Source organism: Sycon ciliatum, chromosome 6 (assembly GCF_964019385.1).
Source record: "Sycon ciliatum chromosome 6, ocSycCili1.1, whole genome shotgun sequence".
Classification (NCBI taxonomy): domain Eukaryota; kingdom Metazoa; phylum Porifera; class Calcarea; order Leucosolenida; family Sycettidae; genus Sycon; species Sycon ciliatum.
In genome coordinates this window covers 30,008,957-30,022,880 of record NC_088648.1, presented here as the reverse complement: position 1 = coordinate 30,022,880, position 13,924 = coordinate 30,008,957, and the positions used below count along the sequence as shown (strand labels likewise).

Sequence of the window (13,924 nt, the reverse complement as noted above, 5' to 3'; positions counted from 1 at the left end):
TTATGCTACTTCGAAGTACTACCCGCTGCTTTCCTCCGAAGTCTCTTTCTCATTTTATTCCTACTGCCTATAAGGCTATTATAGAGCCAACTTTCTTCCCCTGCTTCTTCGGTTCAGTCGCGATCCGCTCAGAGACAGTAGTTCTTTTTTCAGAGACCATAGTCAGCTTTACATTCCAGGTGGGCACGAGAGTACATTCTAAAAGCCCGAAAATAGTTTGTTCATTTCTCTCATTTGTGGTTGGGGGCGGTGGGTGCAGTGCCCTCGGCGGATGCAGTGCCCTCGGCGGGTGCAGTGCCCTTGGCGGGTGCAGTGCCTTCCCCACTCACCTCTTCATACCTAACTGTTATCTCATTCATTACCCTGTCTTCACCCTTCTCCTTCATACCCCCTTCCCTCTTCCCTTCCCCTTCACTTCCTCCCCTTCAGGTACTTTCCTTCCCCGTCTCCTTGAGCTTACTCCCTTCACGTGCACCCCTTCACCTCATGGACATCCCAACCCTTCTCCCACCATCACCTTACTCCAGTTCCACTCTTACTATCCCCTTCCTTCCCTCCTTCCCAGGCCGACACTCTTATATCCAGACACGAAGCACAACATGACTGGATACAGTGTGTTGACAAGAGAGAGAGAGAGAGAGAGGGGGCATAGAGAAAATACTTGTACATAGTATAATTATAGATCAGCCAGCACCATACCAAGGTAAGCATGGAGCTGATGTCACTCTAAGACATGCTATCATTCAGTCAGTCAGTCAGTCAGTATAGTGGGATAGAAAATAATCAATGCATACCAGCCAGGATATGGGGCCGGGTGGGTGGGGAGGGGAAGGGTGGGGGAGGGGAAGGGGGGGGGGGGGTAGGGGTAGCGAGGACGTAAATGCAGAACAGGTACTGCCGACATTGACATATTGAAAACATGATAGAGGTTTGATCCGAGACAAGAAACAAGAGAGAGAGAGGAGGGGGGGGAGGTAGAGAGCAAATCAGGTGTTCACCACAGACCGGGGCTCCAGTGGATCATTGCAGTAATAGCTCTGAAAGGCAGACACAGAGCAATGTGCAGCAATTATGTGACAGCGGACACGGCTAGCAGCATATACAAAAAAAATATGGGGAAGCGTTCGCACCATGCAGGTGCAAAGCGCGTACGGGCACCGTAAGGAGGGAAAAATACATGATTTAGGCGGTAAACTAGTTTTGGAAAGTGGCTATCAACCCATAGCATTGAGGATATCAAGATCAGACGTACAAACACAGTACACACTGTATTGAGACCTAATAGACTAGTGCTTGAAATAGCTTATACATGTAGTAGCTATCTGGGTATTGGAAGCAAGTACTTCAAGCCCACAAGCAAGTGTATGTGCCCTCCTACACACTCACGCACACACACACACACACACACACACACACACACCCACACACACACAGAGAGATGCTGCCGAGTGGCACGTGAAAGAGCAACGGGCATTGAAAACAAGATTACCAGCTTGTAGCACATTGTACTATACTGACTGGGGCAAAGTCAGTCAGTCAGGAATGATTAGAGCGAACAGCATGCAGGGAATAACAGAGCATGGCCAGGGTGTGTCATTGTGACAAAGCAAAGGCAGTGTATGGCACTATGTACACACTAGCGGAACTAAACCTGAACTGAAGCTGCACATTATGAAATACAAATGCGAATACACAACATACGCACACGTGTGTGCATTCGCAAAACACACGTGTGTGCACGCGCACACACACGCACACACACACACACACACACACACACACACACACACACACAGGCACACGCGTGCGCGGACACCCGCGCCCACCTAGTGCGACTGACATCCCCGACTTGTCTCTTGTACAGAACTGGTGACGATAACTTGACAGTTGAATTTCGCCGGCCGACGTCACTGAATTACCTGTGCATGGTTAGATCATAGAAAGAAAGCAGCGCAGGGACAAAATGTGAAAACAGGTTTCCGCTTTGCAATTCGGACTGCCTCCAGCACAGCCAGGTGAGATTTGTTTCATATTTTTTCCGTGCTCAAGTTTAAATATAGAAGTGTTAGTGAGTGTTGTGTTAGTGTGAGCACCACACCACACATCTCATATACATCTACAGTCCATTCATCGGAGACAGTCCCGCTAGCTTATGAAAGTCCGATTTGGGCCGAATTGAGGATTAAAAGCTCACTTTAAATCTCAAAATCTGGGTTTGGGATCTGCTTCTCCGCACATTTTGCCATGGAATACCTGTCCAAATTTTGTAGAACCTGGCTGAATTTCTATTTCCCTGTTCTTGGACTTTTCTCGCCTCAAGTGTGGCAAAGAGTAATTGCACGGGTCACACAATGCACGATGTACTGTTGTTTTCACGATATCTACAACTATGTGCCGGAGGCACCAAAAAGTTAGGGTGCCAGTTTCCAATGAATGGACCGTAGCTATCTGTGCTGCAAGTAGTGTATAGCAATCGTTGTAGACTGGCATTTTGCCCTATGTCAACAGGAGTACGTGTGAAGCAGTTGTTACTATTTTGATATTGAAGTACAATAACAGTACCCAGTGTTGTATGGTCCTGATTAAATCTACAGAAAAATAATGACTATTTGCTTGGTGGTTCTGGCTTTGCTGTGTAGCTGGTGTCACCTGCACGCTTGGTGTCTTCATGGTCTATTCAGTGTACACTACAATGCATGCATGCACGCATACACCACTATAGTCTGGCCATACGGGACACATGACCGGAAATGAACATGAGTGACGAAGACAACCCCGTTGTGCACGAATCGGCTGGGTTGAATTTCTAGTAAATAATGTCAGGCCCGCCGGAACCGGTCCAGTTGGTCAGGTTGACACCGGACCAGCTTTTTGGCCATCAACACATGTTTCTCACTGTGGAGGGCATGTGGACACGCCATACCGTAAAGTCGCGGATAAAAGCCGGGCTTATAAGCACATAAGCCGCTTTCTGCATCAGGCTTTAATGCAAACCAGGCTTGTATGCAAACCATGCTTATATGCACCACTGATATTTTTGTCAGGCTTGTATGCACAGGCTTCTACGCGCAACACGCGTAGATCTACCACTGACTACTGGTATGGTGGCAGTTTTACTATGCACCGAACATAGCGCATGCACTCTTGACCTACCTGATCCGCGCTTGCATAGAAGCCAGGATTCTACGCGCGACAGGCTTATATGCATTTGACCCATTTGATTTTCAGGCTTCTATCCGCGATGTGCTTGTATGCAAACCCGGCTTTTATCCGCCACTTTACGGTATACAGTACACACAAACTGTTTGAAAGGCCATGTTTCAGCGGGACCAATGAAAAGCCTGCTTCCGGCCGTCCTGAAGGTGATCCAGCCATGGTCAACAGGCCGGTGCACAGGCTGCTAAGGTCCTGTCAGTAGAACAAATAAAACTTCAATCTGGATAGTCTTTAGTAGTACTGTAAAGTACCGCCAGAGCGCCCCACCATCTCGTCCTTTCATGGTCGTATTGTGGAGGTGGTCTCCTGTCCGTAGGTCATACGACACGAACTTTGTACACAATCATATTGCACGTTCTGCAGACAATCTGTACCTTCGAGCGGACACGAGCTCCACACAAAAACCTGCTTAGGCCCGTAACTTGACCTTAGTACACTAAGGTTCTCACACCGTACAAACGTCGTTGCACTCTGCCATACGATTTTTCTTTCCCTGGCTGTAAAATGAAGGTGGGACGCTCCCGCGAGACGGGGCGCTCTGGCGGTACTTTACGGTATGCGCGGTGACCGTGTAACGTGTGCTCTCGAGTGTGATCTTAGGCATCACCGTCTGTCGCGGGTCAAGTGAGATTTGAGTTCCAGGACGTATGTCGGTCGAATGGCAGTTGTCCTGTGCAAGATCAATACCTTTTTTTTTTTACGGTTTAGTAATAACTATCGACCACCTCTTGGGGCCAGAGAAACCGGTCTTTAGTTGCAGGTGGTCCTTAGTTACAGGTGGTCCTTAGTTACAGGTGGTCTTTAGTGGCAGGTGGTCCTTAGTTACAGGTGGTCCTTAGTTACAGGTGGTCCTTAGTTACAGGTTTGCTCCCCACAACCATATATGAATGTGAGACCGTCCGAGCCTGGCAAAGTGGTCTGTAGTACCAGGCTGGTTGCTAGTGGCGGTGGTCTGTAGTACCAGGCTGGTTGCTAGTGACGGTGGTCTGTAGTACCAGGCTGGTTGCTAGTGACGGTGGTCTGTAGTACCAGGCTGGTTGCTAGTGACGGTGGTCTGTAGTACCAGGCTGGTTGCTAGTGACGGTGGTCTGTAGTACCAGGCTGGTTGCTAGTGACGGTGGTCTGTAGTACCAGGCTGGTTGCTAGTGACGGTGGTCTGTAGTACCAGGTTGGTTGCTAGTGACGGTGGTCTGTAGTACCAGGCTGGTTGCTAGTGACGGTGGTCTGTAGTACCAGGCTGGTTGCTAGTGACGGTGGTCTGTAGTACCAGGGTGGTTGCTAGTGACGGTGGTCTGTAGTACCAGGCTGGTTGCTAGTGACGGTGGTCTGTAGTACCAGGTTGGTTGCTAGTGACGGTGGTCTGTAGTACCAGGCTGGTTGCTAGTGACGGTGGTCTGTAGTACCAGGCTGGTTGCTAGTGACGGTGGTCTGTAGTACCAGGCTGGTTGCTAGTGACGGTGGTCTGTAGTACCAGGCTGGTTGCTAGTGACAGTGGTCTGTAGTACCAGGCTGGTCGCTAGTGACGGTGGTCTTTAGTTACAGGCGTTAATGTAACACGTCCATCACTGCACCAGTGTGCCGCTGTGCCCAATATAGGAACTGAACAAAATCGAGGCAGCCTCATCCACACCACTCACAAGCTCACATACGCAGACACAGACAGCAGACTCACGGTCCCTCGTGTACTATCTTTCAACAGATGCTCTTACCGGAGAAGTGTACGCATCTCGTCAGCCAGCGGTGGGTGAACATGGGTTGCGATGGCATCGCAGAGCTTGGCGTACGCATCCCGTCCGCATGCACGTATGCAGCTTATCACGTACAAGTGATGCTGCTCCGGTCCGCTCTGCTTCTCAAGGCGAATTAGCTCCTCGATTTCTTCCAACAGCAGAAGCCCTTGGACCTGGACACATTTGCGAAACTTGGCGCAGGGAATCTTGTACAGCTTGGGCAGAATGACGCGTACAAACTCTGGCCGGTCGAATGGATTAACTGCAGAAGAATGACAGCAATATAACAACAACATCAAACATTTGAGGCAAACACAAACATGCACCAAACAGTGGGCGTTGCCAATGGCATCATCTTTCATCCTATTCATAACACTCGCATTTTCTGATTCTTCTTGTGGACTGCGCATCGGAGGGCATGAACCAAAATGCGATCACTAGCCAACTCGGTCACCAATGGTGGCAAATACAGTAAAACTGCCCAGATCCGGGCAGGTTGGGACCGAGCACTGCCCGTATTAAACTGGGAATTGCCCGTGAATTCAGAACAAACGCAGGTACTGTATGAAAATACACAATTTCTCATGCCAATCACAAGTTGTTGGGGCTATTTTCATTGGAAAGCCAATTTTTCTAGTGGCGTCCGGGGCTGTGAGAAGTAGTGTGGCAGTCGGGACTGTTTCGGTGGCGATGGTTCTTTGTGCATGCCCAAGTCTCGCAGATGTCTCCAGTACGATGTCAGATTCAGGTTTTCTACCGGTATTGTTTCTCACTCACCGTCGTCCTGCATTCCCACAGAGCCGTCAACAACTAAGGGACACAAGTCATCAACAGGACACTCCGGGTAGAACGGCTGAAAACACGGGATCAATACAGCAAAGAGAAAAAAGAGATCACAAATAATTCTTCAACGCTTAGCATACAGCATACGTCATGGAAATCAGTGTCCAGACAATAATTTAACACTTTGGTGCCTGACTGAGTATGCACTGCGCACCATTTCCACGACCATGTCGATCAAAACTGAATTTTTCCTAATACACCCGCCCCCCACCCCCTACCTTCTCTATAGGGCTTGAAAGTGCTACGTCACAGCATAGCAACAATTTCAAAAATTCAAAAACTGGATCCACTTGGATCCAGTTTTTGTATGGATCCAAGCACATTTCAAGCGGTCTTACCCACAGCATGGTGATGTAGCCAGTGAAACTGACTGATTTGGCTACTGGGGGCGGGGTTACAACTGGTGGCGAAATAAAAGTCACACCTGCATGCGACATGAGTGGGTTGCTACGCACCCACATACTTAGGCAATAGCAAAGTCACACCTTAGTGGATCCAAAAGTAGAAATCTGATGTCAACTTACTACTCCCTGGCCGTTTTGACGTCATCACTTTCAAGCCCTATAGCTATCCATAGGCTAGCTACTTAGGAGTCTCTGTGAATAGAGCTATGGACAGCAGGGTTAATGGTAGGCACTTCAGTCACGTGACAGAACCTGTCAAAATTTGCTGAGGTGAGAGTGCGTACTTGCGTGGCACCAGTCAAGTGCATGCGCTAAACTGTACAGGTACGCACTATGCTTCGTTGTACGGGCTGATAGTTGGGCGCATCGTGTTGCTCTGACGTTCAGCTTTCAGTAGATCCCGCATACGTCATAGTGCGTACATTTTTGCGAGTTGTAGATCACTTACACAACCAGCAAAGAGTTTTTTCACAAAGAACTGTTGTTTGCTCGCGTTTGAAACGTTGCTTATCGTCTTCAGCGTCGTCTTTCCATTCGGAAACAGTAGAGTTCTTGTTTACCAGGGTTTGCGCATCGCTGCGCAAGGAGACATTATGTACGTAGGCACTGAGAAGTATGCGCTTTAGGCGGAGGAGAACGACGATGCGTCGTCCTACCTGGGCGAATTCTCAAAGCGTACTGAAAGCCAAGTTTTGACACGGTTGCGCTGGAAGGCCTACTGATGTTTACGAACAATCAAAAGGCACAGTGGCTGCTGGAGAAACCCTCTGATGAGGGGATGCTTTGATATACGCAGCCAGGCACGCTTCACCAAAATTTCAAAGCTCACCAGCAGGCAATTCATGACTGCTGCATGGAGCAGTTGAAGGATAGGGAGGCAGATATCACACCATGGAAAGAAGCTACCAACAGAGGTCCTGAAGAACTTCTTGCCAACTTGGAATCACTTGAAGTGGCAGGACTGTGAGCACGAATGTCCTGTGCAGTAATTCGCGCGCGCGTACATACCCTCCACATTGCGGTGTCCGGCGTACAACGAGGAAGTTCTCTGTTGTTTTTGTGCCAGAAGAATGTCTTTATAACTCTTACGCTTTTGTACCCGCCGGAGCCTGCCAGTATGTCGTTATCAGTTCATTTCACAGCAAACTGAAGCTGTTACTATGGGTTACTATGGCGTTGCTATGGAGTTGCTATAGTGATTGCGGTCACAATTGCCGTATTCTTGCCTATTCTGAACTTTGATCTGTATTGTTTCGATCCATACAGGGTTGTCGGTGTAAGTGAGTGATGTGTGCTTGAAAAAAACACTCTGATGTTTTGTGACTATATCCACTGATGATACTTCGGAGATGCTGTTGGTGCCACAAATTGTATTGATCTCGCCTCATCCAACTGCCTATCTTCAACCCTTCATATCTGAGTGGTATCACTGTGGATTTCAATAAAATTTTCTGTGTGACCTTGTGATACCCACCACCATCGATTGCCGATGATAAACCTGGAAAAAACGCGATTTCAAAAAATGGGGTGAAGTGCCTATTAATGGTGCCCTCGTGACTTCAGACTCAGTCTGTTAATTCCAATCAGTGGAATGATCTCACTCAGGTCCGTATGAAGTCATGAGAGCACAATTACTAAGTCATGTTAATCTTGTTCCTAGATTACCTGATCATGCAGTCGGTAGGAATCACTTGCAGTGCTTGCCTTCTTGACGTATAAAGGATTAGCTGGAGAAGAATGACAGCAACATAACAAATAAAAACATTTGAGGCAAAAAAAACGCAATGGATCATCACACACGCATTTGACTATCTTGCACCACAGAGTAGTCGTTGTCAATGGCATCATCTTTCATCCTATTCATAACACTCGCATATTCTGATTCTTCATGTGGACTGCGCATCGGAGGGCATGAACCAAAAAGCGATCACTAGCCAACTCGGTCACCAATGCTGGCAAATACAGTAAAACTGCCCAGATCCGGGCAGGTTGGGACCGAGCACTGCCCGTATTAAACTGGGAATTGCCCGTGAATTCAGAACAAACGCAGGTACTGTATGAAAATGCACAATTTCTCATGCCAATCACAAGTTGTTGGGGCTATTTTCATTGGAAAGCCAATTTTTCTAGTGGCGTCCGGGGCTGTGGGAAGTAGTGTGGCAGTCGGGACTGTTTCGGTGGCGATGGTTCTTTGTGCATGCCCAAGTCTCGCAGATGTCTCCAGTACGATGTCAGATTCAGGTTTCCTACCGGTATTGTTTCTCACTCACCGTCGTCCTGCATTCCCACAGAGCCGTCAACAACTAAGGGACACAAGTCATCAACAGGACACTCCGGGTAGAACGGCTGAAAACACGGGATCAATCCAGCAAAGAGAAAAAAGAGATCACAAATAATTCTTCAACGCTTAGCATACAGCATACGTCATGGAAATCAGTGTTCAGACAATAATTTAACACTTTGGTGCCTGACTGAGTATGCACTGCGCACCATTTCCACGACCATGTCGATCAAAACTGAATTTTTCCTAATACACCCGCCCCCTCACCCCCTACCTTCTCTATAGCTATCCATAGGCTAGCTACTTAGGAGTCTCTGTGAATAGAGCTATGGACAGCAGGGTTAATGGTGCCCTCGTGACTTCAGACTCAGTCTGTTAATTCCAATCAGTGGAATGATCTCACTCAGGTCCGTATGAAGTCATGAGAGCACAATTACTAAGTCATGTTAATCTTGTTCCTAGATTACCTGATCATGCAGTCGGTAGAAATCACTTGCAGTGCTTGCCTTCTTGACGTATAAAGGATTAGCTGGAGAAGAATGACAGCAACATAACAAATAAAAACATTTGAGGCAAAAAAAACACATTGGATCATCACACACGCATTTGATTATCTTGCACCACAGAGTAGTCGTTGTCAATGGCATCATCTTTCATCCTATTCATAACACTCGCATATTCTGATTCTTCATGTGGACTGCGCATCGGAGGGCATGAACCAAAAAGTGATCACTAGCCAACTCGGTCACCAATGGTGGCAAATACAGTAAAACTGCCCAGATCCGGGCAGGTTGGGACCGAGCACTGCCCGTATTAAACTGGGAATTGCCCGTGAATTCAGAACAAACGCAGGTACTGTATGAAAATACACAATTTCTCATGCCAATCACAAGTTGTTGGGGCTATTTTCATTGGAAAGCCTATTTTTCTAGTGGCGTCCGGGGCTGTGAGAAGTAGTGTGGCAGTCGGGACTTTTTCGGTGGCGATGGTTCTTTGTGCATGCCAAAGTCTCGCAGATGTCTCCAATGCGATCTCAGATTCAGATTTCCTATCGGTATTGTTTCTCACTCACCGCCGTCATCCATTCCCACAGCGCCGTCAACAACTAAGCGACACAAGTCATCAACAGGGCACTCCCGGTAGAATGGCTGAAAAACACGGCATCAATACAGCAAAGAAAAAAAAGAGATCACAAATAATTCTTCAATGCTTAGCATACAGCATACGTCATGGAAATCAGTGTCCAGACAATAATTTAACACTTTGGTGCCTGACTGAGTATGCACTGTGCACCAATTCCACGACCATGTCAATCAAAACTTATTTTTTTCCTAATACACCCCCCCCCCTCCCCTACCTTCTCCATAGCTATCCATAGGCTAGCTACTTAGCAGTCTCTGTGAATAGAGCTATGGACAGCAGGGTTTATGGTGCCCTCGTGACTTCAGACTCGCACCAAGGCGAGGTCAGTCTGCTAATTTCAATCAGTCGAACGATTGCCCTCAGGTCTGTATGAAGTCATGAGTGAACAATTACTAAGTCTTATTCATCTTGTTCCTAGATTAACAGAACATGGAGTCGGTAGGAATCACTTGCAGTGCTTGCCTTCTTGAAGTATAAATTTGTCCCACAAACCAACAAATGTACATGGACCAGGGAGTGTGCAACACTGCAAACGGATACTGGATACCGGAATTCGACTTCCACGTCATTCTCGATGAGTCCTGTATGGCGTATAGTTTAAGTCCTGCCTCTACCATGCACTATGTAGATACATTACCTACCCAGGTTAAATTACATACATTCTCAGTATATTGGAGGAACGAGCAGGGTCGTGAAAGGTACAACTTTCTACTGCGATAACAATGTTTACCTTGATCCATCTATCCCACGTTGGCCGGTCGGTATGCGCTTGCCCAAGGCCACAGCGAATCGGTCGGACGTCTTTGCCAATCTCTGCAAAGTGCTGGCATCCGGTGCTCCTGCAGTGCTGCTGGTCATGAAGCTGGCATGGCCTGTCATCGCGGCACAGGCACGCAATGTTGGGATGGAGGCGCAGCAGGCGCTGGCCATACAGCTGCTGCAGCTCTGTGGTGGCACTGAGAATGAAGCGAACAACAGACTCGCAGTGATCTATTGTCTTCTCGCTCTTGTCGCTGTCCACTGTGATGCAAATGGCTGTGGAAGAATAGAAGAGGTGAAGCTGAAACTCATTCTGGCACCTCATAGAGACGTTGAGGCCCATGCGCAAATCCTTCGTCCGGTGCGGTTGGTACTTTTGCAAGCATCGCACGGTGATTCGGCCAAAATGCGCTTGAGTGATGCTCCTGTCTGGATCTTCGTCAACCAAGTAGAGCGGCGCTGATTTGGACTCTAGCGCTTGTGACGGCTTGCACTGGGCAAGGGCTGGCACATAATAGACTTTGTACCCTGTACAAAATGGATCATCTTCACCAGCATCATAGACTACGCCATGAGACGCTAGCAGTGAAAAGAGACTTCGGCGCTGCTTCCGAGATCGCACCAGACCTTCCGTGGCCTTCTCCTGCTGCCATCTGTGAATGGCTAGCGACTCACACAGGATGCCATCCTTCAGCAGCTTGTATTGCTCCTTGAACTCGGCAGCTTGCTTATACAACAAAGGTGCTGGCAAAAGGACAGCCTTGGATGCTGACATCAGCCATGGGGTGCTAGCTAGAACCATTTTTCTTTGGCCAAAAGCTGCGGCTGCTACTCCTTCTGCCATGGCTTGTGGCTGAGATTGTGACGTGCGCCCTGCTGCTGCTGTTGCTGCTGCTGTTGGTGATTGTAGTGGTGCTGCTCGTGGTGTGGATGCTGATGATGCTTGTGTTGCTCCAACAGGTGGCATACTAGCTGTAGCCGATGGAAAGTGGCTACCCTCATCATCAAAGACAATGAGATAGCCAAGCGACTGGTTCAAGCTCAAGAGACGAGGCACATCCACGTCAGTATCACCAAATGCATCCTGAGCGATGCTGCATACCCTGTCGTAGCTCATGATGAATGATGACGTCTTCTGTGCAATCGTCTCCAATACCTCTGGGAATGGCAGCCACGAGATTGGCAACTTCTCTCTGCGACGGGATTGAATGACGCAGGCCAACTGTTCACGCAACTCTGCAACTCCTTGGTCAACTCTTGACCCAGACAGAGTGTTGTTAACAAAGATGATCGGATGAAGGCTGTCAGTATACTTCTTGCCGAGCGTCAGTTGTTGCAGTTGTTTCCTTCGTTTGCGAACATCTTCTTTCGACATACGATCCAGGTGTGTGCCAATGAGGAAAATCGGCGTTGTGGAGTTGTCGGTAAGTGCTTCGCGGGCTGTACATAGCCATGAATCGATGACATCAAAGTAGGTACAGGTGGGTTGGTTGATGTTGAGCTGATTGTCCTCGCCATCTTCATCAGTCAGGATATCTGCATACCGTGTATCAGGTTTGATGCTGGCATCAAAGACGACGCAGTACGTGGTGCGTTCGGGTGAAAACACAAGGTCGTGTAACGCGTGGAATGGCATCTGCCCTGCCAAATCCCACACGTCAACAAACAGTGTGTTCTCACCCAAACCAGAAGTCTCATCCAGACGCTTGAAAAACGTGCCCCAAACTGCACCAGCTGCACCAGCTGCTCCAGCTGCCAGACGCTGGAAGGCGTTTGTACCGCTGGCATCAGTTTGCCGAGAGTCAGCACCAGCACCGATAATTTTGTCGATGATTGAGGCAGACAGCAGGGCTAGGTGATCCGACGCATCCGTTGGCTCCAATTGGTACACTCCTCTTTTGCTCTTATTCAGGGTGAAGGTAAGCTTTTCCATGTCTATGCCAAGTGTACTGACGGTCTTCGTGAACTTCTTGTCTTGCAGCGACCTCAACACTCCAGTTTTTCCGCCGCGACCAGGGCCCATGAGTAGTACTCGCTCGTAGACAATGTCGGCGATGCAGCTTGAAAACACTTCCTTCCTCCTCTGCTCAGCCATACGTCTTCTTTCTACATCGCATCGCAAAAACAAAAAAGCACATCCACTTCTCAGGCACTTGAGAGAGACTAGCCAGGAACTGCATGTACTACAAGTAGAGAAGTATTTTTGAAACTGTAGTATTGAAATGACGAATGTAAATGCGCTCATCAGCAGTCACGGTGCAACAGCCGAGTTGCAAATCAAACGTTTTCTTGTGGCATTCATCATGAATCAGTCACCACAGTAAGGTGCAGCTAAAACAGCAGCAGAAGAGCACTATCGTCAGGAGTGATTGATAGGATTTCGAATAGAACTTGACGACAAAAGTTGCGCTTTCTAGCAGCCATAATAGTGTTAGAAAGTATGTGCCTATGTGTATAAACAAGAAAACTTCCATGCTGGTATGGATTGAGTCCGTACAAAGCAGGCGCAGGCCAAAGATATCCCTCACTTTGCATTGGCCTGTTTTCTGATTACTTTGCCATTGCCAGCCACTGCCTATGTTACTGTGTTGTCCCGTGGTGCACTAAACAGGTGTAGTACAAAGAGGTAATAACTGCTATTTCTACCGCACGCAACATCCGCAATGTTTGAAACTGCATACATAAAGATTATAGCCAGCCGCTCAAAGAGTAACAGAGATTTCCAGGCAATGTGCAAAACAAACCATCCATCGCTAACTTGACCAGACAGGAAAGATTGCTTGTGCAAAAGAGCTGCTCAAGCACACCACAGACACCCCAGGCGACACGGACTCTATTAGAAAGTAGCGAGAAGGGATCAGTATTGGTTTGTGCTAAAGACTTTTTGATGATTATTAACTTACCCGCTGCAGTTGCCATCAAGAACATTCAAATTGAGGACAAGATAGGAACAGATCCGTCATAGGAGATGAGAAGAGCAAGATGATCATACAGAAGTAAACAAACGGATGAATAGGTCACACCACAGACAAGCAGAAAATCAATATTCATTGGAAGATTATTTAACTAAAGTAAAAGTGCTGTCTTCTTGACCTCTGTGTCATCAGAGCCCCCTTTTCGCCTCTGCATGCGCCGCTGCGCATCGATTGTGCATGGCCTTTGGTCTACAATTATGTATTGTCGTTCTTGCAACGCATTCTTTCATAACTCTCCTTCTTTACAACTTCAAGAACTGTTGTTCGGTATGTGAGAGTTGGGGAGCAGCAAAAGAGCACTATCGTCAGGAGTGATTGATAGGATTTCGAATAGAACTTGACGACAAAAGTTGCGCTTTCTAGCAGCCATAATAGTGTTAGAAAGTATGTGCCTTTGTGTATAAACAAGAAAACTTCAATGATGGTATGGATTGAGTCCGTACAAAGCAGGCGCAGGCCAAAGATATCCCTCACTTTGCATTGGCCTGTTTTCTGATTACTTTGCCATTGCCAGCCACTGCCTATGTTACTGTGTTGTCCCGTGGTGCACTAAACGGGTGGAGTACAAAGAGG

General features: G+C 47.8%; 1 protein-coding gene across 9 annotated transcripts in view; it reads right to left on the bottom strand.

Moving 5' to 3' along the window:
- Positions 1–13,356, bottom strand: part of LOC135819867 (uncharacterized) — a 68,001-nt gene extending 54,645 nt beyond the window's left edge. The window contains exons 1-9 of one of the 9 annotated variants that reach the window (XM_065333154.1): positions 13,280–13,351; positions 10,348–12,482; positions 9,547–9,622; positions 8,942–9,003; positions 8,464–8,539; positions 7,859–7,920; positions 5,724–5,799; positions 4,926–5,208; positions 987–1,919 (exon numbers count right to left, since the gene is read on the bottom strand). In XM_065333154.1, the coding sequence (XP_065189226.1) occupies positions 1,916–1,919; positions 4,926–5,208; positions 5,724–5,799; positions 7,859–7,920; positions 8,464–8,539; positions 8,942–9,003; positions 9,547–9,622; positions 10,348–12,482; positions 13,280–13,304 (2,799 nt within the window). In that variant the 5' untranslated portion in view covers positions 13,305–13,351 and the 3' untranslated portion in view covers positions 987–1,915. Of the gene's footprint in view, positions 1–986; positions 1,920–4,925; positions 5,209–5,723; positions 5,800–7,858; positions 7,921–8,463; positions 8,540–8,941; positions 9,004–9,546; positions 9,623–10,347; positions 12,483–13,279 lie in introns of those variants that run through there. The other 8 variants (XM_065333155.1, XM_065333153.1, XM_065333157.1 and 5 more) reach the window with 8 other exon arrangements.
- Positions 13,357–13,924: the final 568 nt, after the last annotated feature.